This window comes from Nelumbo lutea, chromosome 7, assembly GCF_056320005.1.
Source record: "Nelumbo lutea isolate HS-2025 chromosome 7, American lotus-T2T, whole genome shotgun sequence".
Taxonomy (NCBI): Eukaryota; Viridiplantae; Streptophyta; class Magnoliopsida; order Proteales; family Nelumbonaceae; genus Nelumbo; species Nelumbo lutea.
In genome coordinates, this window is record NC_142690.1 from 50703244 (window position 1) to 50729234 (window position 25991).

General features: G+C 36.6%; 1 protein-coding gene across 4 annotated transcripts; it reads right to left on the bottom strand.

Annotated features, from left to right (window-relative positions):
* Positions 1-8861: 8861 nt before the first annotated feature.
* Positions 8862-17695, bottom strand: LOC148846350 (protein JASON-like). Of its 4 annotated transcripts, none has more exons than XM_088955775.1 (7): positions 17316-17695; positions 17108-17159; positions 16664-16764; positions 12464-12714; positions 11290-12121; positions 11068-11150; positions 8862-9258 (listed from the first exon to the last, which is right to left on the bottom strand). In XM_088955775.1, exons 1-7 carry the CDS (start codon positions 17457-17459, stop codon positions 9150-9152), a joined length of 1572 nt encoding a protein of 523 aa, XP_088811901.1. In that variant the 5' UTR covers positions 17460-17695; the 3' UTR covers positions 8862-9149. The 4 variants fall into 4 exon arrangements, with proteins under 4 accessions (XP_088811901.1, XP_088811899.1, XP_088811898.1 ...); XM_088955773.1 differs by having other exon boundaries at positions 17108-17162; positions 17316-17633; XM_088955772.1 differs by having other exon boundaries at positions 11290-12124; positions 17108-17162; positions 17316-17633.
* Positions 17696-25991: the final 8296 nt, after the last annotated feature.

Consider the following 25991-nt stretch of genomic DNA (forward strand, 5'->3'; position numbering starts at 1 on the left):
ATTTTTTGGTAAGCAAGAACAAGGTGTAATAGAGTTCCATTTGTGGAGATCCGAACTATTAGGGAAGTTGGGAATCATTCTACGCTGTCTGAAAAAAACCGGGGAATAAAGATAGAGTGCAACTGCAGCACTAGGAAACTATAGGAGAGGTTCAACATCTAACAATTAATATTCTCTCTCTCTCTCTAATTCAATTCTTTGAATTGATTAAAGATCATCATCATCATCATCATCTCCTAATTTGGGTTGGCTACATGAATTTCATCTTGTCATTCCCTTCCTTATGTTTAGTGTCTTACCAATTATGAGCCCTCAAATCTCCTTTCAAACTTCCATCCTTTTAATTGAATAATGGCCTAAATTATATTCTTATTGGAGATCTATTTAACTGTATGAAAAAATTGGACAAAGGCAGAAATATAAGGCCATGTTTGGTTCGCTCCTCTGGGCCTCCTCTCATTTTAGGCAAGAATGGGCAAGAATGAATAACATTAGAGTGTTTCGTTACAAAATTCTTGCCAAGGGCCACATTCTTTTTATAATGAAAAATCAACTTCATAGCACGAAAATTGAGTAGCCTGTATCATGAAAAATAATCATACCCCATCTTGCTCATTTCATTCTTTGAGGAAACTCTGCCTACAAAACTATTGCCATAAATGTTTACTTTTACAAAAGTACTTTTACAAAAATACTTTTACATGAAAGCACTTTTACGAAAGTACTTTTATGAAAGCACTTTTATGAAAGCACTTTTTTGGAAGTACTTATATAAAAGCACTTTTGTGGAAGTACTTTACAAAAGCACTTGTGAAAGTACTTTTATAAAAACACTTTTACGAAAGCACTTTTATAAAAGTACTTTACTAAAGCACTTTTATGAAAGTACTTTTATAAAAGCATTTTTACGAAAATACTTTTATAAAATAACTTTTACGAAAGCAATTTTAGAAAAGGACTTATGAAAGCACTTTTATAAAAGCACTTTTATGGAAGTACTTTTATGAACACTTTTACGGAAGTACTTTTAGAAAAGCACTTTTAGAAAGTAATTTTGTGAAAGCACTTTTATAAAAAGACTTTTACAAAAGCACTTTTATGGAAGCGCTTTTACAAAAGTGCCTTTACGAAAGCACTTTTATGGAAGCACTTTTAGGAAAGTACTTTTATAAAAGCACTTTTAGGAAAGTACTTTTATAAAAGCACTTTTAGGAAAGTACTTTTATAAAAGCACTTTTAGGAAAGTACTTTTGTGAAAGCACTTTTATAAAAGGACTTTTAAGGAAGCGCTTTTACAAAAGCACTCATAGAAGCACTTTTATGAAAGCCTTTTACGAAAGTACTTTTACAAAAGCACTTTCAGGAAAGTACTTTTATAAAAGGACTTACAAAAATACTTTTATGGAAGTACTTTTATGAAAGCACTTTTGTGGAAGCACTTTTATGGAAGTACTTTTATGAAAGCACTTTTACGGAAGTACTTTTACAAAAGCACTTTTAGGAATGTACTTTTATAAAAGCACTTTTATGAAAGTACTTTAATGAAAGCACTTTTATGGAAGTACTTTTACAAAACATCTATGCCAAGTTGTAAACAATGATTGCTGGAGACCTAGGCTAGCGGTTGGTGAATACTGGCATGAATTTTTTTTAAGAATGAAAACGAAAAACATAGGACATTTGTTAGTATGAAAAGAATTCATTTTTAGGAAAAAAGTGTTCGGTTCATAGCAATATTTTCTCATTCTACCTATTTTTACCCACTCATGTCCATTTTAGAATTTCATCTTGGATAAGAATGAAAAAGAATGAAAATTCAACCAAACATGGCGTAAGTGGCTAGATGTTCTGTGTTTTTGGCATTTCAATGCCTTAAAAATAGGATACGATATGCCTGATACCATGACTTTTAAAATGTTGTTGACCAAACGATCAGATCATTCAAAACAAGAATGGATCATGATTCCAGGTATGGTTATGCCTTGAACTATTATTTGCTAAGAAAATTTTGAAAAGAGCAGAAAACCGCTGAATCAGATGATTGAACTGTTCAACCTAGTCAACAGTTTATGGCTTACATTTAAATTTATAAGAAAAGTATATATATATATATATATATATATATATATATATATATATATATATATATATATATATGTATGTATGTATGTATGTATGTATGTATGTATGAAGGAGTAGTTTATTCCATTTTTCCGTGGGGTTTACCATTTACATATGATAGAAAGACTCAACTCTGGAGGATTGGAATCCCAATACTAGACGATAGGAGTCTCAAGGCTAAGGCAATATCTATCAATCCCCTTTGTCTAGTATTAGCCATCGACAATCACCACTTGCAGAGATGACAAGGGTTTGTTCTTGCAACGACAACCAACTCAGTAGAGAAACCCAAGGCTTGCAACAACGACTCAAGGCTTGTGCTGGTGAATAACTCACTACAACAGTGACCCAAGTAGTAGTGGCAATTAGGCGGGTTGGATTGGTTTTGGTTTGGGTTGACCTTTAACCCAATTCATCTAACCTTCCAACCCATTAATGACCCAGTTATATAAAATTAAATGGATTGGGTTCAACTCAAACCCACTTTGACCCAATCCAATCCACCCAAACCCATTAATCTTATATTTATGTACTTAAAACAAAAAAAAAAAAAAGTAACTCCCTCTTGACAAATAAGTTGCTCATAGCTTGGTGCTAATAGTAATTTCTATTTACACAAGTGGCGAAGGTTCAAATCACATTACATGCATATTATTTTCACACAAGCGGCAAAGCCATTTGACTATGTTTGGGTTTTGGGTTTGACCGAACCACTTAGGTTCAAATTGGTCAAACCAACTTGAACTATCTAATTGGATTGTCTTCGAGCTAATCACATCAAGAGTAGCTGAACCATTTGGATTCGGATCAGTCCAACAAGACCAAACCGAACCGGTTCAGTCAATGGCGGATTGACTTGGACCAGCCCATATCAGGTTTGTGCACGGGTTTGGGACCGAACTGACTAACCCGAAGCAGGTCAAGGGAAGTAAATCGGATTGGTCCATATTCGGGTCGGATTGTATAGATATGAGTCAGGCCGGACTCATATCAGATTGGCCAAAGCAAGCAGGGTCCCGCCCAGCCCCATTTCAGATTTAGGTCAACCTAAATCGGCCTGCCTTGGATCAGATTGGGTTCAGACTGGGCTGGCCGACCCAAACGAACCGAACCGAGGTGATCGGGTTTGTTTATATTTAGATCAAGTTGTGTTGGTCCAGACTCGGGTCAAGTTGATTTGGATTTATGTCAATTTGGGTGAAGTGTATTGATTCGAGACAAAACTAATTTTAGTCAATAATTAATAGAAAACTAATGTATTAATTATAAATTATTTCATTCAAATAAAGAAAATTAAAAAGAATAACCAAGGAATTAATATGTATATCTTTAGTGGTTAACCCAATGGTTATCCACAACCCAACCCATTTAAATTGACCCAATGGATGAACAACCCATTTCCAACCCGCCAAGTAAAAGGGCGAGTTGAGTGGGTTAGATACTGGGTGGGTTAGCTGGCCGTCATTGACAACGGTACCCAATGGCTTGGGCATGGGAGTTGGGAGCAATCACCCTCAAGCTACTTAAAGTTTCATGTCTACATTTTTTGTTCAGTCATTTTTTTATTGGTTGAAATCTGTATTATGTTGCTGTGAAATCCCATGTTTTCCCTTGGACCTAGCACTCCAGCACTTACCTAGACCCTTCAATAGCAATGCACCACGCCTGCAGCTCAACTCAACTATCAAATTTCAAAGTTAACAGGAGTGGAGAGTCAACAATAGTATGGACTCCAACAGATATTCATTTTTATTTATTCATGGATAAATTGATGAAACTTCCCCTAAAGTTTTGTAATTGCAATCACCTCCCCTAAACTTTCAAACATAGTTGCAAGTGGACCCTCTCTGTTAGAATCTTCTAATAAGAGGCACAAAAATGTCCAAAATACCCATAAAGTTACTACTAATTCTGATAGGCTGATTTCCACATAAAAAAAAATAATACAAATTTTATGAACAACAAGAAAAGGAGTTTAAAGTTATAGTTTTACCTTTGAGTGATTAATATGAAAAGCAAATATGAAAAATAAATCAATTTCACAAACTAGATTGGAGAGGCTTTGGTAGTGTTTGATATGAAGAAATTTTTGAAAAATAAACATTTTGGTCAAAAGTAAATGCATGGGACATGGGTATTTTGGACATTTTGTACCTCTTATTAGAAGATTCTAACATAGGGGGTCTACTTGTAACTAGTTCAGAAAGTTCTCTCTCTCTCTCTCTCTCTCTCTCTCTCTCTCTCTCTCTCTCTCTCTCTCTCTCTCCACTTCTTTCTTCTCCTGAACCCTTCTCATCCCAAACCCACGTAACCTGTCCTGACCCGTTCTACCTGATTATTATTTGACATATCCTATTATTGCTATCATTTATCAAATTTGAAATTCAAATTTAATTACCTTAATTAATACCCATTAAATCATCATGATTGACCCCATAATTTATCTTATTTAACATAACACTTATAACATTAATTAGCTTCATTAATTATCTGCATATCATAATTAAATTAATTAATTCCATTTAAATATATTTAAAACCAGTATTGTATAAAATTGAGATATTAAAAGGATTTTAAAGTAGGTTGTTTTACTTGAAACATAAGCATTTTAACCACTAGTTCAGAAAGTTCATTTGCAAATACCTAGATTTTGGTCCTCCAATGACATCATGACACGTGGCATCGGAGAACAGTTGGGTGACACCTTGGTACCACATAAGCAAACTAATTCGGACTCTTCATAGCTGTATCAATGACCACGACACCACCTGGGTAAACCGAACCATAAACAACTAGGCAGGACCTCAAGTTGGTGTAAGAGGCAACTTGCTTCCACCAAATTACCCTGGCCTCGACAAGACATTAGGTCGGTATGAGGCAACCCGCTTCGGTCAACCTGACCTGAGTTCAACTAGCGACCTGCCTAACGTGTCGGGCGACCCCTCCTTAAGTAGGTTATAGTCTCCAACTTCCCTGAGATCAAGACATCATGTCGAAAGACCCGGTTATCACCTGCCCACTTCAGGCACGACTGGATAAACACTACTCGCTTACGCAAAGTCAACCTCCAGGTGTGAAACCACCTCCGAACCAGACGAGCTGGAGATCTCGGACACGCTTCGTGAGCCTCACAGTAGCTTGCCTATATAAAGGCATTCCCTTCCTCTGAAAAGGTATGCACGACTTAAAATTCACAGCTCTCTAGCTTTCTCCCTTTTAGCTCTCTCAACACTCTTTGCTGACTCAAGCAACCCGGACACTCTGATCTCTCTCTCTCTCTCTCTCTCTCTCTCTCTCTCTCTCTCTCTCTCTCTCTCTCTCTCTCTCTCTCTCTCTCTTGCAACTCAACCTAGCGACCTACTCAGTCTGACATCCGAGCTGTCACCAAGACCAAAAGACTTCAAGGCCCTGATGCAACTACACAGGGTAACCAATGCAAGCCTTTGCATGGCCTTCTCGACCACTTTCTGGGGCACAGCTCGGATGTGGTATTTGGGGTTGGCCACCAGCTCCATTAAGAGTTGGAACCAGTTGGCCAACCTATTCACTACATCAAATGGTTCAACCTGGAGCAACTTCAGATTCCCAATATATATACATCGGAGGTCCAAGAAAATAGGTAAAAAAATCAAACATTTTGGGGCTCGTCTGCCCCCATATCTTCCATACTAGCATCAGTTATCTCGTCCTCCTCCTCGAAGTCAAGCTCTTGATCAACCTGACCCATCATCTCGTCGGTGCATACCGAGGACTTTAACTTGCTGAGGTCGAACTCCGGGCACACCAAGGCTACTAGTATCTGACACAGCTCAAATCCCTTATGAAAGGTGCCAAATTCGAATTCCTCCCTCTCCTTCAAGAAGTTGGGAGAAGCCTTTAACTCTTCAACTACACAGATCTCAACTACATGGACATCGTCAAGAAACTTTTGATTGTTGCTCGGTGAGCTCAGCTTCCTTCTCCTGTAACTATTGGTCCTTATGCTTGAGCTCCTTGTTTAGCTTCTTGACCTCCCTCGTTAGGTCTGCATTACGACTTCGCTCCACCACGAGCTCGTCCTTCAAGTCGCCTAGGCCCTAGCCAAACCACCCTCAGCCTACCCCAACAAAGAATGCGCCAAAGTGTTTGCCTACAGAAGATATAAAGGGAAATGAATCCAGAATGTAGGTCAGAATGAATACAACGAGAAGGTCGGGAACATACCATCATGAGGCAATGCATAAGCTTTCCCCCGAGCTCACCGAGACGTGACTTGCAAAGCCTCACAACCTCTTCAAAAAAGACGACCTCCTTGCTCCTCACTAGGGCAGTCTGAAAGTCCATGGTGGTGTGCCTCTCCTTAGGATCGGTTTCAGCGTTTGAGCCTCCAGACTCCCCGATCTCGGGTGGTTGAAGGGGCTCCTCGGATATATGGGTGGCCTCGGGCTCTAGCAAGGTCCTTCCTAGCTGGTCTCGCTCGACTAGGTCGACAACCGACTCGATCTCAATAATTCGCATGGCAGCCTCTAGAGTAGCGATCTAGGATGCCTCTTGGTAGGCCACCTTCCTCTTCATGGCTTGGAATAGCCTGGAAGTTGGCATGCCCGACATGTCTCCTGCACAAGAAATCAAGGGTGAGTCAAACTATAAAAAGAAAAGAAAGTAAAGAAGAAAAAGAAAATGCCCAAGCCTAAGGTGATGACCTACCTGGAGGACTGATCCCGACCTGGATCAGCTTCTCCTCAACCAAGTACTCACTCAGCATCGACTTCTGGTCCACCCACTAGGACCTACACTCTTACCTGCAGTCGCTCACTTAGAGTTTCCTCCCCAGAGTCCCTCACTCCATCTCTCCAGGTCATCAAGAATGGTCATCCGCTACTCAAGTCAAGGAAGATATACTTCCTCTTCCAGGTAGGGCTGCAAATAAGTCAGATCAGATCCGATCTGAATCTGATATCGATCAGTTAAGAAGCAGATTCAGATATCCCTCCAGATCCTAACAAATCCTAACAAATCGGATCGAATCGGAAAAGCCGATCCGTTAACTTAACGAATCGAATTTGGATATTGATTTATCTGATCCATTGTGACCCACTCCGATCCGTTAATTATGAAATATTATATATTATATATTATTTACATATTATATATGTATATTTTATATATTATTATATATTATATATTTTAATATATTATTATACTATATAAATAATATAATATATTATTTTATAAATATAATTTTAATCAAATCGAATATCAAATAGTATATTCAAATTCCAATTCAAATCATACATTTAAAAATCCGATGAATCCTTATCGGATTTGGATCAATCATATTTTCTTAACGGGTCGGATCAGATATACCCTTACCGAATCCAATCCAATCCATTTGCAACTCTACTTCCAGGCCGGTACCTTGGAGGGAAATTCGTTCAGCAACTTACACCTAAGTCAATGGAGTGTTGGAAGGGTTCTTTTTATATAGCACAGGCCGACAAAGATCTTAATATCTAAAGGGAAGCCGACGTGGTGACAGAATGAGATAGTGCTGATCAAGGTCCAAATGGAGTTGGGATGAAGTTGATCTAAACTAATGTTGTAATAGTTTAGTACCTTGGGAATAAGCAAATGAAGGGGGAACCAAAGACCCACTTTCAGGGCCTCCTCGAAGATAGCAATCTCATCATCCCCATGCTCCCACGGGTACCCCTCAAGAGGAAGAGAGTATCTAAACTGATTCAGAATCTTATACTAAGTTGTAAGCTCATAGACTGTCGACAGAGAGCTCGGAGGGACTAAACTGGTTTGGTGTTTTAGTCCATGTGAAGACAAGGCCCTCTTATGAGAAACTCGCCGGTCTTGGGCCGAGGTCCATTCCTCGACCTGACAAGACGGACCCCCCTCTTCTCTAGACTCACTGCTAGATGAACAGACCGACCTAGTTGATAATACCAATCACTCTGATAATGCCGAGCTCCACGATCTCACCAGGAACCCCAAAGATAGGGATGAGAAAAATGAGCCCTCAAGCGTCCTATTTATAGGCAGATGAACCAAACTATGGACTATGTTGAGATCAAGTGGATCAAACAATTTGTGAGGGTAAGGTGATTCGTATTCCGCTACTCAAGTCAAGGAATCGACCTAACTTTGGCCCAGGCAAGGTGATTCCTTGCCTTAATGATCAGTTTAGCACATTTTTTACGTCCACACGACCTAATGGTTGTGTGGCATCCTTGAGTCCCCAATAACCTTGTGCCTAGGTCGGACCGACCGACACAACTAGGTGGGACCTGAGGTCAATGTAAGAGGTGACTTGCTTCCACCGAACTACCTTGGCCCAGGCAAGATATCAAGTCGGCATGAAAGGCAACCCACTTCTACCGACTTGACCTGAGTCAGCTAGCGACCTACCTAACATGTTGGGCGAACCCCCTCCTTAAGCAGGTTATCATCCCCGACTTCCCCGAGATCAAGACACCACATCAGAAGAGTAAATATCATAAATGAAAAAATAGCAAGAAGCCAAAATCGGATGATCTTATACAAATCATCCATGTTTAAAAGATTCAAAAGATTGAAACCCTGATATACCTCTTCGCATAGTTTCACAAACCATGTCAATTACTATATACATAGAAAATAGCTAAATACTCTTCTATCTGGATTGTAAATATCATAAATGAAAAAAATAGATGAACTGAAACCAAAATCGGATGATCTTATACAGATCATCCATGTTTAAAAGATTCAAAAGATTGAAACCATGATATACCTCTTCACATAGTTTCACAAACAATGTCAATTACTATATACATAGCAAGAAGCTCTTTTGGACTGCAAAACAACAAAACATTGTAACTCGAAGAAAACCCAAGCTTTCCCAAGTATGTTCGAAGTCTAATAACATCCTCCAAATCAGCCTTGCATACTTACACTACACTGAATAGTACATGGCAGACAACTTTTACTTAGACCCCATTAAGAATGCATAGTGCTATAATCAACCTTGCATCATCAATGACTAAAGGCATTGCCACCTACGATCAGAAAGAGACCACTGATTCAGGATGTAAAGAAGACTGTAGTCGAGATACAGCAGTATCAGTTTCCTCATTCTCTTCAAAGTCTATTGGTCTCCCATTAATAAGTTTCCTGGAGTCAAAAAGACCAAGAATTAGATATGATCTGGATAACAGATTCAATGCCAAATAAGCTCAAGTACAGGAAAAGGAAAAATTAACAATGGATATGGCACTGAACAGAACAGAATGGTGAAATACCATATCGCTGGGACAAGGCTTAAATAATGTTGGCAATGATGATGATGAATGGAAAAAGAAAGATAGAAAGCCACTGGACAAATCCAGAGATAAAAGTAATAAAAGGGATATTATGTGGTTTTGTACAATATCAGAAGAAAATGAAGCAAAGATATCTTTACACATAAAGGGAGAAAACCAGGCATATAGTTTACTGAATGAGGTGTTACAGTTACAGCCGGACAACCAAGGAATCTAACACATGGCCTTCGTAAACAAAGTTATGCCAAAGAAACCATAAACAGGATGAAGATTCTGTCATGTATTATAAAATATAAACTCATGGAATTTTGAACCTATGTTTGCAAAACTAGAACATACTTGCCAGCTGAAACAGAAGTCTAATTTTAGGGTTGCACTGCATTCAAACAAATATTTAAATCATATTAGATGCATCAAAGAGGAAGATTAAAGAATCTTAATAAAAGATGGGGAAACTAAGAAAAGCTGAAAGTTTTAGGAAATTTATTTAATGAACATAAAGAGGGTTCTAATGGAGGTTGTACTAGAACTCCAATATAAATGGAAACAGTATGTTGTTGTGTACCATTGTAAAATTGACGTTTCCAAAGTAAAGGATTTGATAAAAAAGATGAAGGGAAATGCATTAGGAATTTAGGACAAAAAGGTATCCCAATAAAAGCTTGGAAAGTCATGGGAGAGATATGCTTAGTATGGCTAATTAAACTATTTAATAAGATTATCAAAACATGAGCAGGGGTAAGGCTGCACACACTTGTCCCTCCCTAAACCCCACATTGGCAAGAGCCTCATGCACTGGGCTGCCCTTTTTATCAAAACAAAGAAGATGTTGGATGATTTGAGAAAAGCTCTATGGTGCATATATTTTAAAACAAAGGCAAAATACAAAGTTGTAATAATTATTGTGAGATTCAACACTGATGAGCCACATTAATGCATTATGAAACTTAGGAAGAGTGTAATGAAGCAAGGTAACATCATGAAACAAGTGTATAAAACCAAATTGGTTTTACAACAAGAAAAACAACCATGAAAGCTATCTTTCTATTGAGAAGGTTAATTAAAAAGTTTGGAGAGAAGGTGAAATCTTTATTTAGCATCCATTGATATAGAGAAAGCATATGTGATATAGTTGCATCATGAGTTAAGTATATTAAAAAAACACAAACAATCGATGGCATCTACACTCCACCATGTATTGGACCTTTGCTCCTATTAATTCTAGCAGTTAAAATATCAATAGAGTTTGATAAATTAAGTAAGAAATAAAAGAGAGCTTCTTTGGCCACATGCAGAGACTATTGACCTGAAATTTTCCCAGCAAGAAACCTCTTCTCTAATAGCTTTTAGATTAAAATTTGAAATTTCAATTTGTTAGGGCTACTTAGGGAGTTGGAGTAATAGAAGTTGGGGTAGTATATAACTCACATTTACATTATGATGTAACAATTTCTGGGTTGGACCTGTCATACAATTACATGGTCCATATATTTGATAACAATTTCTGGGTTGTGGCCTATAGATGAACAACTACACAACCAACATGGTTGTATTTCTGGTGGAGCCTTGGACACATCAAAACATGTTCAACCACAACTATTATTTGCAAATTGCAACATGCCTTCACACTTCAAGTAGTGTTATAAGTAGCAATGCGCACCTTTTGTAGCCAAGACTCTCTTCTGATAATGCCTTCTCTAACCTTTCCTCAAATGGTGTTGCATGCCAGTGGACTTTCTGGTCCTATAAACAAAATAACATTCCTTCAAAACCTTAGTAACCTCTAAGAGGCCATACATAAATATATACATAGATACATGTATACTTCTACATGTGCAAGTAGGTGTATATAAAATGAACAATACAAAATATAATGAAGTACCTCTTTGTATTTGTTAGTTGAATTTGGGATCCCATTCCCATCCCACCACTTAGATGAGATACGAGAAGGCTCTTCATCATTCCAGTGTGCAGCAACCATTCCAAGAATAGGCCTATCCCCATCAGAAGTTTTAGAAGAATAAGATCTTCCACCCGGGAAAACCCCACAATTTTGATCAGCATCATCTTTTGGGGGTGATGATGGCTTCAGCCAGTGAGACAAGCTTGCGTCAACCTTTGACTCCTTGACAGCCATACTTTCTCTCTCCTGTTCCATTTCTAACTTGTTTGAGTAAGAAACAGATGCATACTCAGGAACTGCACTTGCAATCTCCTCAAGAGAGTCTCCTGTGTGACCAAGTTGTTCCTGATGGGTGCTAAAATCTACTTCCTTCAGTGCTTTCCACTGAGAAAAATTCTCAACAGGGTTCAGAACTGGATAAACATACTGGGACCTGATCCGAGCATTATTCCCATTTGCATATTTGTCTAGGTTTACTGGATAAATGGTTCCAGGTGTTTGCATCTCATCAGTTAGTTTTAATGGAGTTGGATAAGGAGAAGACTCTGATTCATTGTGTCTACCCGAGGAATTAGATTTCAAGCTTTTTCCATTTGAAGGAAGATTTTCCGTATCTAACTCACATTTGAAACGCACACACTTGCTTTTAGATTCAGAAGCAACAGCTGGTATCTCCGGAGTAACTAATGCGGATGTTTCATTAGTACTAGGATGAAGAGGAAATGTTATTGCCGTACTAGGATTTTCAACCTCACTGCATTCATGATGCCTGGTATAGTCCCTTCCTACCAGCTCCTGCCCCTTTGGCATGCTGCTTCAAGTAATGAAAACAGTCAAACATTAGCTAGCTACACAAATTTTGTGAAAATGAAACCAGAGGTCCACCAGTGGATGCTCATACATATGGTAAAAACTAAAAGAAAAATGGTTTGTTGGATCTCTCTGGAACATATCTTAATAAAAAATGGGTATGTCACCACAAGTTTCAGGCTTTGTTTAAGGAATCTTCTGCCATATTTCTTCTTCTACCTATTAAGGAGAGTTCCATGTATCATATATAAATGGTTGAAATCAATTTAGCCATAACATTAACAATCAAGCATAGATGATAGATCTTATTTCACACATGATGAATTGAATAGAGAAATTTAACCTGATAGATGTATGATTTTGAGAATCCGATTCCTTTCCCAATTCTTCACAAAGCTTAACAGGGGAAATGGAAATCTGATTGGGATGCTCATCCCATTGGAGTTTCTTGATAGATGCACCAGGAAGCCACGAGTGGAAATTGGAAGGTTCTGAATCTCCATTGTGGATTGCTGCATCTTTGATTTTCTCAGACACTTTCCGAATTTCAGCCGGAGTTTCAAGAAGTGCCCCACAAGCTTTAAGGAATTTTGCCTGTTAGGGAAAAAGCTTTATATAAAGAACACAAAACAGAAACTTATTGGGCATTCCAAAAACTGAAATGTGACCCTCAAAAAAGAAAGCCAAAATTATAGAACCAGTGTTTTATAAGCACAAGGCACAAAAAAAGTGCAAGGGGCATTTTGCACCTGAGGTACGAGGCACACGCCTTTTCAAAGCAAGGCACAAAAATGCAAAAAAAAATTAAATATGCCAAATTTTTCAAAAAAAATTGCAAAAGATAAATATATATATATATATGAAACATAATATTAATTAAAAATATAAACTCAAATTTAAAATAAATGTTTTAAAAACCTATTGTCTCAAATTAAAATACATAAACATAACATGTAAAACATATCTAACATGAAAATTCAAAAATAAAACCATGTATAACATACAAAACAAATTCCAACATGAAAAACTCTCAACCTCTTTATTTTTTTTCTCCAATTGCATTACTTCAAAGAGCCAATGTGATGTTAGACATTATGCATTCCCGATTTTACGAGCCACTTTTGTACCAAGCCCATTAAGTCATTCAAGTATGCTTGCAACCCAAAATATTAAATGGAAAAGAAAGCAATTCATGAGATCAAAAGAAGATTGAAAATGTTGTTTAAATATATAAATGGCCCATAATTTAAAAATGGATAGGGAACCGAACAGAGTGGATTTTGGGAACGGAATTATGTGGAACCCTATATAGTTGGGACAAGGCATCAAGGCTTAGGGCCTATTCATTTCCTCTTAACTCTTACCTCATAAGAGGAATCTTTTAACTTTAAGAGAAAAATAGTTGTCTATTTCCTCTTATCTCTTATTTCTTAAAGTGCAATCATACAATTTTTTGTTTTCCAATAATACCCCCAAAAAGACAAACAAAAACTCTCATATATGGGGGTCAAAATGGATATTTGATAAGTTTCAGAATTCAAAATTCAGAACAACATTCTCTGCATTCAGAGTTCAGAGGAAAGAAAAGTTGACCAATTCCAATAGACCTCTTAATGTAATTATTGCACTTTCAAATGTCAGACTTCAAAGCAAACGAACAGGCCCTTAGTTGAGTTGAGTTGAGTTGAAGAAAATATCACAATTTTTAGAAACTTCACTTGCACAAGGCTCTATATGGTTGCATACTTGCATTTGAAATGAAAGAAAGCAAATGATTTGTCCAAAAAATGATACTTATTATATTGTGCTTGGTTGCATGTAAAATGGCTTTGAGAAATGTTTTGGAAATTTTGAGCAGTAGTTGTGGGAAACCTGCATGCCCTCTATCTTTCCATGAGTTATTTTCTGAAGTGAGGGTTTACCCCCCTGATTAAATCTAATGACATTAAATCATTCAAATTCATTTTCCATAGAGTTGTCAATGGATCAGGTAGGTCTAACAGATCCAAATCAAACAAGAAAAATATATAGGGTTTGGATCAATATTATTGTAATTATGTTAGTTTAAGTTTTGGTTGTTTTAAAACAATTAAGACCCAAGACTGATTATATATAATTACATATATAATCATGTATATGCATATTTAATTGGTAGAAACATTTAAAGAGATAAAGAGAGATCTTCATATGGTGTTAATTTACCTAGAGAAAGCTAATTAAGGTTCAAAGCATCAATACTCCCCATATGCAAATTAAATTTTTCATTTGACTGAAACTATTTTTTATATTTTTTGGTCTAGAAAATTCACAAGAGATCTATCATATAACACATTGAGTTTGAAAAGAATGAATTCTTTTAATATTTATATTAAACATGTCATTGACACTAAAAACTAATTCATATCAGTCAATACACACGGATACGTTGTGGTATTTTGAAACTTCTTAAGGATATGTATGAGGGTGCAACAACCAATGTTAAAGCACCCAAGAGATATAACAAAGTTTACAATAACAATGGATCTTCACCAAGGTTCAGCACCTAGCCCTTATTTATTTGCACTAAGCATAGATGAATTGGCTAAACATATTGAAGAGGTTACCCATGGTCCCATGGTGTGCATTGTTTGCTGATACATTGTTTTAATTGATGAATCTAATGAAGGATTAAATGAAAAAATTAAGCCTATGGACAAATGTCTTAGCAAAAAGAGTTTTATTATAAGTAGGACTAATATGGAATATATGACAGGTAAATAATAATAGGAGTGTGAATCGTTCACTTAGGAATGGAGACCAAGAGATAAACACAATGTGACCTTTTCCTATGCCTTGGTTCAATAATTCATAACAAGGGAGAGATTGAGGAGGATTGCATACATAGAATTAAAGCAGGACGGGCAAAATGAAAGGGTGCATCCAAAGTTTTATGTGATAGGTGAATACTACTTAATCTAAAAGGAAATTTATATAAAACAATTGTAAGAACAGGTATGTTGTATGGAGCAAAGTATTGGACAGTCAAGAAACATGTCCAACAACTAAAGTTGTGCTTGAACAGTTTGGTACCATTGATGTTTCTTCTTGACACATTTGGGGTTGATCAATACAAATTGGTGAGACATTTATCTCGTCGCATCACATTAAACACTCGCTTCAACGAAAAAATGCATGTCATTGCCATTTAGTGGTAAAACATCAAATTTAAGGCTTCAACTCTAAATAGCAATGATTAGTTCCCCATATGCATTTTTTAGTAGAGAAGACTATATTATGTAATGTGACAGCATATTTTTTTCAACAATTTGTATTGGTCAACCCAAAATGTTTAAGAAGAAAGAGCAACGGTACCAAACAGAATGTGGCAAAAATGCAGTTAGATGGATGAGTGGAAAAACTAAAAAGAATAGGATCAAAAATAAAGTCATTCGATAAATCCTAGGAATAACTCCAAGAGGTGATAAAATGAGAGAAAGTAGACTGAGATGGTTTGATCACATGCATAGAAGACCATTAATAACACCCATAAGAAGTGATCTGTTGCAAGTTGAAGGGGCTAGAAGGACTAGGGGTAAGCAAAAAAAAGACATTGATTGAAGTAGTAAAAAACGATTTAAGCACCTAGAATTTAACAATGGATAAACAGAATGGAATGGAGAAACAGGACTCGTGACCACATATGGTTGGGATAAGGCTTGGACGATGATGGTTATGATATCCGCATATTACAAAGATACCTCAATCTGATACCTACTTTTTCCTTCACAAGAATACCTATTTTACCATGATATAACTGTAGAATTACCATATTATGATCTCCAAATGTGCCAATTTATCAAATACTTAGGTTATTGTCAAATTACATCTCAAAGGAATAACTGTCAATTATAATCAGGACTATCAGGTCAAACCTAATAGTCCCAATTGCAGACCCTATAGGTCTGGTTTGGAAGTGGTTTTGCACTTTTACTTATTAAGTAGGGTCCAGGTCAAGACCTATTAACAGCACTAATTCTCCAAGATAAATCAAGCAATAGGAAAATGTTTTGTTTTCATATTGAATTTGGATATCATTTGTCAATGAAAGGAATCATTTTTCTGTCATTTTACAAGAAATTAAATGCAACCAAAAGGAAAAAAAAAGTAAATACTTAAAGTATCCACTAAAATCACTGTTCTATCATAATACATTGGAATAGTAGAGCACCTAAGGAACACATCAAGGAAAAGGAAATGCAATATCACAGTTACTGTAGTGTAATCTACACCTTGTGAAATTAATCTGACAAGAGAAATAAATAAATTTTATATATGAATTTATGCTTGCTTTAGAATATCTTCAAAACTTCAAGGCTCAATAAATGCATTATTATTTAACTTCCATGTAACCAAACAGAACTATATTTTGTTAGTTGTTTACCAGTTAGAACATGATCACAGAAACATGTATTTTCTCTCGAAGTGCAATTTTTAAAGCAGATCAAGCTACGGATACCAAAAGGTTTGCAAAAAATCTAACGGCATAAATAAAGACAACTCACACCTCATCCTTGAGCTCCCTGACATCACCATCTCCATAAACATCAGGGAGTGGAGATCCCGGATTATGATTCTCCAGATCCTCGCAAGGAAAACCTTCTTTCTCTTTAAGAAGAAAAAAAAATAGAAGTCCATTCAGCTGTACTACTATAAAATACTTTATGGAAAATGTACAAAAACAAACAGATGAAGCAAATTTTAATTTAAATGATCAGATACTCTACAGATGAAGGAAAAGTTCATTTAAATAATCAGAAATTCCATAGTTGATAGAAAGTAAGAATTACCAAAATGGCAAGATAAAAATATGAATCAAGATCACCTCAAATGCAGTTTTACACTAACAAATACCTCACAAGATAGATCCTAATTACAAAACAGGGGTGAAATCCAAATCACTCAAATCACAAACAATTCGATACCCTCAATTTCCAACATCAGTTTTTACCTTCAGATAGAAGTAAAGACGATAGTTGATTTCTCGATGCAATGGAACCACCCTGCTAGATTAAACGAAACCAACAAGAAATCACGCATGCATTCACAAACTAATAAGCAGAAAAAAGGATACATTCTTCATCTACTTAAAAAATCCAATACTAAGAAGACGTGTAACTACAGAATTGAAACAAAATAAACAATAAAAAAAAGACTACCTTGCCCTTTGAAGCAACTGAATCAGAAATGATATGAGATTGAGACCGGTCTGCATCTTTAATTCGAAAACAACCAAAGAAACACCCCATCTTTCTCAACAATCTAAAGATAGACCCTGGAACACGATCAAACCGAAAGCACATATCATAAATCGGAGAGATTAGAGTAGCCAAGACTGAGACCTAGAGAGAGGGGGGACAAGCCGACAAAAGAAGAGGAAACGAAGACAAGCGAAGATGACGAGTCGGAGCGGATTCTTTTTCAGCTTTCCATTTGTGGAACGCGAGATTGTTTGTTTGGTTGTTTGATTGTTCGGCTTCATTTTGAAATTTAAATTTGGTTTAAAAACGAGGGAAAACAATATGGTAATTTTCTTTTTTTCTTTTTTAGTAAGCAATTTTTATGATACCTAAAAAGGGATGACACTTGAAAACCCTATACGTAAACTTTAATGAATACAGGTTGATTGGTTATCACTTATCAGCCATTCAGCCTTATCAGGTACAGCCGTAGAGGTGTTTTTGCGGAATTCGGATCCAGTCCTATGTGCGGTGTGAGATTATGTTGGTAGAGGATTGAAAGGTGTTTTATTAGTAGGACTGAATCCAATTTTGTTTTGTGGGTCGTGCCTGTTTGGCCCGAAACCCCTCAAAAAGGGAAGCTTAACACAGTCCGTGTCACAAGCCTAGAGGGGCCCATGGTCAGTCGTACCGTGGACTCGTGGGCAGTATGATATTTTTAGAAAAATTAAAAGAATAATGAAAAATATTAAAATAAATTAACAAGATAGAAAAAATTTTAAGAATATAAAATTTTATTCTATACGAATTTTAATATATATATAATGTTTATGTATAAATAACAAAATGAAATTGAAGAAACAAATTAAAAAAAATGAAATAAAATAGTATAATAATATTGAAAGCAACACATTATAATACATTTATATTTATATATTAATATATTACATATAAATAAACGTATGTGTGCGCCATTTTGTGTCATGCCAACATGGCCCACTTTATTGCACTATCGGATCTGCTCCTCCTCATAGAGGGCGCCTCAGATGCACATCCTCCCGTGCATTAAGAACATCTCCCCATTCACACTTGAGCGCCTCACATACACATTCACTGTGTATTAGAAATATCTCTCGTAAATAATAATTTAAAAGTATGGAAAATGTCCCCTGCATGGTATTATGATATGCGTGTAAGGAGGTGTGAGGCGCATGTAAGAGGATCCGATCTGGTCTCCTACATAAGTCCAGCACGTCCCAATTGATATAATTACCGGTCTATACTGGCCCACTGTATTACCAAGATAAGGCATGATTATCGAGTGCAACTTGGTCTTTATTAACCTGAGCCCAAACCCACCCGGCCCACAATTTGAGTTGGGCTTTGGATTTGTGGTCCTTCGAATGGACCTAGCTCAAAACGTTAGGCTTGATTATTATTTTTTAAATTAGGCCTGGGCCTAGTTGTTAGGAAACCCTAGTTAGGACTTTGGCCTGACCTCACCCCCACCTAGGGACGATGTGAACTTGTCCAACTAAACTATATATATACATAGTATAAGCATATCTTTTCATATACATATATACACGTATGTCAAATTTAAATGTGAGTTGACTGACCAACCCCTAGTGGTAGGAGTGTTCAAATTTGGTTGATAAACCGAAAATCAAACTAAATTAAATCGAATAAATTAATTCGGTTTGGTTAATTCAGCTATCGGTTCAGTTTGGTTTGTATTTATAAAAAAATCGGTTTTTGGTTTTAATTTGGATTGACTGAAATTTTCAACTAAATCGAACCAAAAATCGAATTAATGTCGTTATTTAATTAAATATATTAATCATTAATGTTTTATTTAATACTTTATACTAATTAATTATTATATTTTTCAATGAACAATTAATAATAGTTAATTAAAACCTAGACTCATTCTTAATTGCTTATTAGTCATTAATTATTCATCAATCATTAATTACTTTTGAAAATGACCAATTCATCAATTCCCCATTGGCGTAGGGCTTTGGGCCTATTTTAGCTTTTAATTAATAATAGCTAATTAGTTAAAACCATTGGACTTTGGGGTCATTCTAACTTTTAAATAATAATAGTTAATAATTAATTAATTAAAACCATTGGCTTTTGGGGAATTTTAACTTTTCAATGCTTGTCATTTATGTGGAATCAGGGTCCAACCAAACCGAACCGAATTCGGTTAGGGTCGGCTTAGTTCTAAAATATAATTTGGTTCAGTTTAGTTAGAGGAAATGGTAAAACTGAATAGTCAGTTAGGTCCCCGGTTTAAACTGAACCGAACCAAACTGACCGAATGTACACCCCTACCTAGTGGGAATAGGGTCTAGTTTTCTGGAATTTTTTATTGGACATAAATTACCCCTTAATCACTGAATTTTTTTAGAACAAATTTGTACTTTGACAAAACACCATAATTAAGACATTTAAATTGTATTTTTTTTGGAATTTTCATTGGACATAAGTTACCCCTTAATCACTAAATTTCTTGGGGGGGCAAATGTGTAATTTGAAAAACACCATAATTAAGATTTAAATTTTAGTTTTCTGAAATTTTCATTGGACATAAGTTACCCATTAATCACTAAATTTCTTGGGGACAAATGTGTGCTTTGACAAAACACCATAATTAAGACATTTAGGGTATTCCAGCCATTTGGTTGAGTGTAATTGGAATTGGATTCCCATTCCGAGCAGAATGGCATTCCCCCATTTGAGGGGATGGCCATTCCCGGCCCACCCCCTTAGAATCGGATTCCCATTCTAGCCAATTAACACAAGAAAAATGAAAATGACAAAAAGCCCCTCAAACCCCTGATTCCATGTTTCCAACCCTCTTTCTCATCTCTTGTCACTCCCTCCTTCAAACCCTTCAACAGTTCGGTGGACTACTCTAGCCAGGTAAGTGATCATGGATCTCTCTCTCTCCCCTTCTCTTCTTTTGGGAAATGAAAAAGTAAAAACCCTATTATAGGTAGGCGTTGCTTCCGTTTTTGTGTCTTGAGTCGAGCTTGCAGTTGATCGATCTTTCATGGAAATGGCGGTAGGAGGGTACAAAGGAGGAGCAAGTGGGAAATTCCAGAAGAAGCCATTTCGGAGAGTCGCATCAACGCCTTACGATAGCCGACGTGCATTGTCCGGAACCCCATAGACATGGGGAGAAGAGGGTGGCTGTTGAAGCTTGTCTGAAAAGTGTGCAATTATTCTTCTCATTTATGTTCTGCATGGGTCTTCCTGCTCCGTCGTCCATTTCTGGTTCGATTCGTCCTTTCTTTAATCACTTGCTTGTTCTCGTTTGTTTCTAATGTTTCTGCAAGACTTAATTGGATTGTATTGGACATGGAATTTTTATAGATTTTTTATTTCTTTATATGTTTTTTATTAGGGGCAAAATTGGAAATGGTTGATTCCGATTCCAATTCCGATCATGAAACAAACGAACTCTTAATATTGTAAATTTATGGAATTTTCATTGGACATAAATTATCCTTTAATCATTAAATTTCTTGAGACAAATGTGCGCTTTAACAAAACACCAATTAAGACGTTTAATATTGTAATAGTCATTGTTGAACCATAAAAGTCATTTATGTGGATAGATGCCACCTCATCCTCCCATTAAAAATCATCCAATAAAAAAGAAATGTACGCTAATTATAAACATATAACAAAAAATTTACAAACGGAAAAACTAATTATAAACATATAACAAAAAATAATTAGAAGAACCAATCTGATAAATTACCTATTATAACATTTATTTTCTGAAAAAATTCACTACATGGCATCCCTTTTTAAGTTGCCTCAATTAAGTGAAATAAAAGGGCTATTAAAAAGTAGTTCCAATCCAATGCAATTGGACTTCATAAGGGATTTTTCCAAGTCCTATATTTAAGTTGTTAACTCTCACTCTTTAAATAAAAAAAAAAGGCATGGAATATCTATTCTAATGCATTTTTCCAAAAAATTCTATAGAAAAGTACGGACAGGCCCAATGTAGATTTCTAAATTTCACTACGGACATATAAACATTTAAAATGTCAAATACCCCCACTCTATGCACCAACATCCACCCATGAATTGGCATCAATTCCAAGCTAGCACCTTTTTTTTTGTTGTTGGGACTTTCTTGCCTTAGAAGCACTTATTAAGTTATTGAACTATTATCGGCACGTTACACATAAAGAATTGATTCAGATTACTGACTTAGAAGCTTAGCTATTTCCTCAAGATATACATGTCACCCAGATCTACCTAGGTCTAGACCTTATCATCAAATTAGTCATTCATGATCTCCTTGATTTGGAATCTTTTAGCAAAGCTCAACATAAGTCATGTTCTTGGCTTGAATTTCCTTTATCCTCATATATGTGTAGCTTGTAAGCTCATCTTGAAGGGATATGGACTTCATTGGTCGTGCCGCTTATTTTTTTCATGTCTTATCATTGGTCGAGATGCCCTTTCAGGTTTTATCTATTAGGGTTACTTCTCATTTTTTTTCTTTTTTCTTTTTGTTTTTTTTTTTTGTGCCATATCTTTTGCCTGAGTTGCCCTTTCAAAATTTCAACTCAATGAGCTAGGGAGATGCCCTTCCTTTGGAATGGCTGCATCTAGAACAAGGGTCTAAATTGCCTATGTACCCAATGTGGGATCAAGCTAGCACAGTTCTAGGGAAATTGATTTTGATAATAGGTGCTTGGCAGTTTCTTAAGATTTAGAGAGGACTTTGTTTAGGACAAAATGTGGTTTGGCATTTAGGTTAGGAAAGAGAGGGATAGAGGACATAAGGTTTCTTTGATGGTTTGTTGGTTTATAAAAATGACAATGGGGTGTAAGTGTTCAAGGGTCACCTTCTTGTTGATTTTTTTGTGGGGCTATTTTTTATTTTATTTTTTGAGTAAGGGAGTTTCTCAAAGTCGTTTCTACTATCTTGTTTGGCTTAAGGATTCCGTTGCCTAGGGAACCAAGGAGAAATTTTTCTTATGATGAAATGTAACCCAGGGCTTGGGTGAAAAAATGAAGGAATAAAAGGCTTAAATTGAAAATGGCACTTGGGGGCTTATTGAGGGATTATGAGTGCATTGCATTACCTCACTTGAATGATTGGATAATTGCAGTTATGATGGACTGCAACTTTGACTTATCTTCTACTTGAATTTTCTCTTATTTCTTTGAATTTTTTTTAGCTTTATTCGGGATTTTTTTCTAAAAACTAAACTTCTTTTTCTCATGACCATGTTGCCCCTAGTTTAGATGGAGGTGGGTGAATATTCCTCAAAAGGACCCTAGGGAATGTGAAAGGGTGTAAAAAGAAAATTTTTTTTTGAGGTTGTAGAAAGGAAAAGCTAGGTTCAAAGTGGCTTGCAAGGGATTAAAATGTGATCATGGGTGGCTCAAGGTAAGTGTTGGGCCAAAGATGGCCTCCCCTTTTGTGGATTCCGAAAGGCTTTTGTTGCCCCTTGCCTAAGATATAGATGGTTAACTCAAAGAATCCTTGTCTCACTCAACTTTTTTAGATTATTTTTCTTGTTGCTTAAAGAGATTGAGAAGATGAAATATCCACTTATGAAAGGGTTCAGGGGTCAAATTTCATGGTTCATAGAGGAAGGGCTAAGTTCCATTTTTTCTTTTTGGTCAACCTTAATCGACTACTTTGCCCATAGTCTCATAAGAGTTAGGAAAGAATGGAAATGACACTTCCATTTTTTCTTTTTCTTTTTTTGGCTCTTTTTTCTTTCTTTTTTATCTTTTTTATCTTTTTTTTTTCATTTTTTCCAAGTAGGGGTGTTCACGGGTCGGGTTGGATCGGTTTCTTGGGATTTTCCCAACCGACCCGACCTGGCCGGGTTAGCTAAGGTGGGAATCGAAACCGATCCACTAACAGGCCAACCGACCTGGTCGGTTTGAATCGGGTTGGGTCGGTTTCAATCGGTTTCGGTTTTTCTCCTGTACAAAGCCAAATAAAATCTGAATTAGTTGATAATTTGATATTCAAGAGTCCAAGATAAATCTAAATTTAATTCAGGTAAAGAATAAAATCAATAAATTCTTCATGTAAAAACAAGTGTCAATAATGAGCCTTCTAGAGTAAAAAACTAGGTAAATCTAGGTAGGTAAATCAATAAAATAAAAATTTAGAAACCTTCTAAATTCTAATCTAGGTATAAAACTAAAAAAGGACACCTAATTGAATTCTAATTGTAATTGCCTAATGAATGGGCCTTCTAGAGTTCTAGTTCTAGTAGAAGTTTAAAAGTAAAAGACTAGTAGGAATTAGGGAACTACTCAAACTAGGAAGTAGGAACTACCAAACTAGGAAGTAGGAACTACCAAACTATTCGGTTGGGGCCGGGTTGGTTTCGGTTTTCACGCAAGAAAACCGAAACCGACCCGAGATTTCGGTTTATGTATGTGCCCAACCCGAAACTGACCGGTACGAATGAAAACCCGGCCGACTCGGGTTGGGTCGGTCCAGGTTGGTCGGTTTGGTTAGGTTGGGCATTCTTATGAACAGCCCTATTTCCAAGTACTTTGAACTTAAGAGGTCCAATCATACCTGAATTGATGACATGTGTGGAATTTACTACATATGGCTCGATTGAGATGTCATGCTAAGGGGTTGCATTGAGAGTTGATAGGCTGACTTGTTATGTTGAGGACCTCACAATGTTGATTTAACATGTTGATCAGATGTATGAGCATGATGCAGATCAAGGTAACTTGTCATGCTAGCGACTTTCCTTGTTGTGGACTAGACTAATAATTGATGATATGCCAAGTGTTGATCAGATAACAAGTGTGCTAATGATAGGTGATTTTGTTACGATGCAAACCAATGTTGGGATGTGCTGATGATAGGTGATTTTGTTACGATGCAAACCAATGTTGGGATGTGCTGATGATAGGTGATTTTGTTACGATGCAAACCAATGTTGGGATGTACTTTGATGACTTGCCCTGGTGATTAATTAGTTGTTTTTTTTTTTTACTCACGATGATTGATGAATTCTCGACAAATGGTGATGCACTTTTGTTCTTGTTATGATTCCAACACTTGACCAACTTTCCAGGTAGAGAGTCATAAACTTCAATATTTCTAGGATCCATTTAATCTTGAGTAGGTAGTTTAGCTTCGCATGTCAATAGGTCAAATCCTTCTCAATGTGCTTCAGTGCCAATGAAAATCTTGTTTCTAGAGACAATGAAATGCTAACATTTTTTTTTTGGATATTTTGAAAATAATGCATGAGTGAAAGCTACTTTTGGATTTTTGAAGTTTTTTGCTTTTTTTATTTTTGAGGGGTTTTTTTGAAATTTTTTGAATTGTTTTGTACTATGAAACTTTTTTATTTTTTTTTTTTGTTTTTAAGAAAATATATTTTTTCTTGGTTTTGAAAATAAACTAATGCTAAGAAAAATTATCCCCTTTTGGAAAATGATAACTGTCTTGATCGAAGATTAAGATAAAGAATCCAGTTGGGGGATGCCTGAGGAAATTTAAGCACTTAGAATCAAGAAATGAGTTTCTAGGATCGAAGATGAATGTAATTAAATGAACCATTTACTCATTAGATCCAATGGGGGATTTGGGTTGACATAAATGCACAAGGGGTAAGGAAAAGTTGTGAAAAAATGCAAAAACAATATGTGTAGGTAGGGTAAGGCTAAATTGGGGGATGGTCTCTTTGAAAGATAAAGACTAAGGGTTGAAGGTGGATTAGATCTCAAGATAGGTTGCTCGGTTTGAGTGGTAGAATTGGGAGTCAAAGGCAAAGGGTGCTTAATTGCTGAATATCTTTCAATACGAGGAGGATCTCTATTTCTGGGGGAGATCTCGAGATCCTAAAAGGTAGGAGATAAAGATGCTCATCTCCTGCTAGGAAAGGGGATACTGTGTTTGCTATCAATCATTAAGTGCACAACTAGGGTTTTGCCATGTGTCTCGTAGGGATCTTCTTGAGGATTGGCTTTCCTTTCACTCAGGAACCATCATTACTCACGTGTGTTACCACCTTTTGTATGCCTCACTTGATTGACGTTGCACTAACGACGTCACCACCTGGCGGGCAACGTCTTGTCAGCCCTACGTGGCACCTTGCCACTTTCGTCCCTTGGACATTACTCGCATGGGTGGCATTTGGACATGGTTCCTTAATAGGCCATGGTGTCGTGACAATTGAGGGTTTATCGTAGGTCTAGGCATGTGTAGGTCTCGCCATAGATTTGGCCCAGGTTTGCCTTGGCTCGGGCTACAAGTGGGCTCGTCGAGAGCGTGCGGTGAAATAAGGATTTATCGTGGTTCTATGATGCACGCTGTAGGTTCATCGCAAAAGGGAAGTTGACTGTGGGCTATTCACACGCATCCGTGTGGTATCAATATAGTGTTTAATGTTCTCTGAAGGTTTGAATGAACACTATATGCCTACATTAGCCCCCCTGCTTATTGGTAAGTGGGAGCTTGTCGATAAGCACTTGCTTTCTCATCTTTGGATCTTGTGGTGGGTTCGTTTGCGTGCATTGGGTCTGGGAATTTGCCCTATTTTTGTAGATGATGTGCACCTTGTGTTTGCGGTGGAGATTTCTTGCATTCCATGGTTTTAGCCCCCTTGTATTTTGGTGATTTCC

Coding starts and splice junctions, on each gene's coding strand:
- LOC148846350 (XM_088955772.1), bottom strand. CDS start 17,459: ATGTGCTTTCGGTTTGATCGTGTTCCAGGGTCTATCTTTAGATTGTTG. Junction 11,151..11,289: donor CAACTAACAAATACAAAGAG/GTACTTCATTAT, acceptor TTTTGTTTATAG/GACCAGAAAGTCCACTGGCA. Junction 9,259..11,067: donor GAGAGTCTTGGCTACAAAAG/GTGCGCATTGCT, acceptor TTTTGACTCCAG/GAAACTTATTAATGGGAGAC.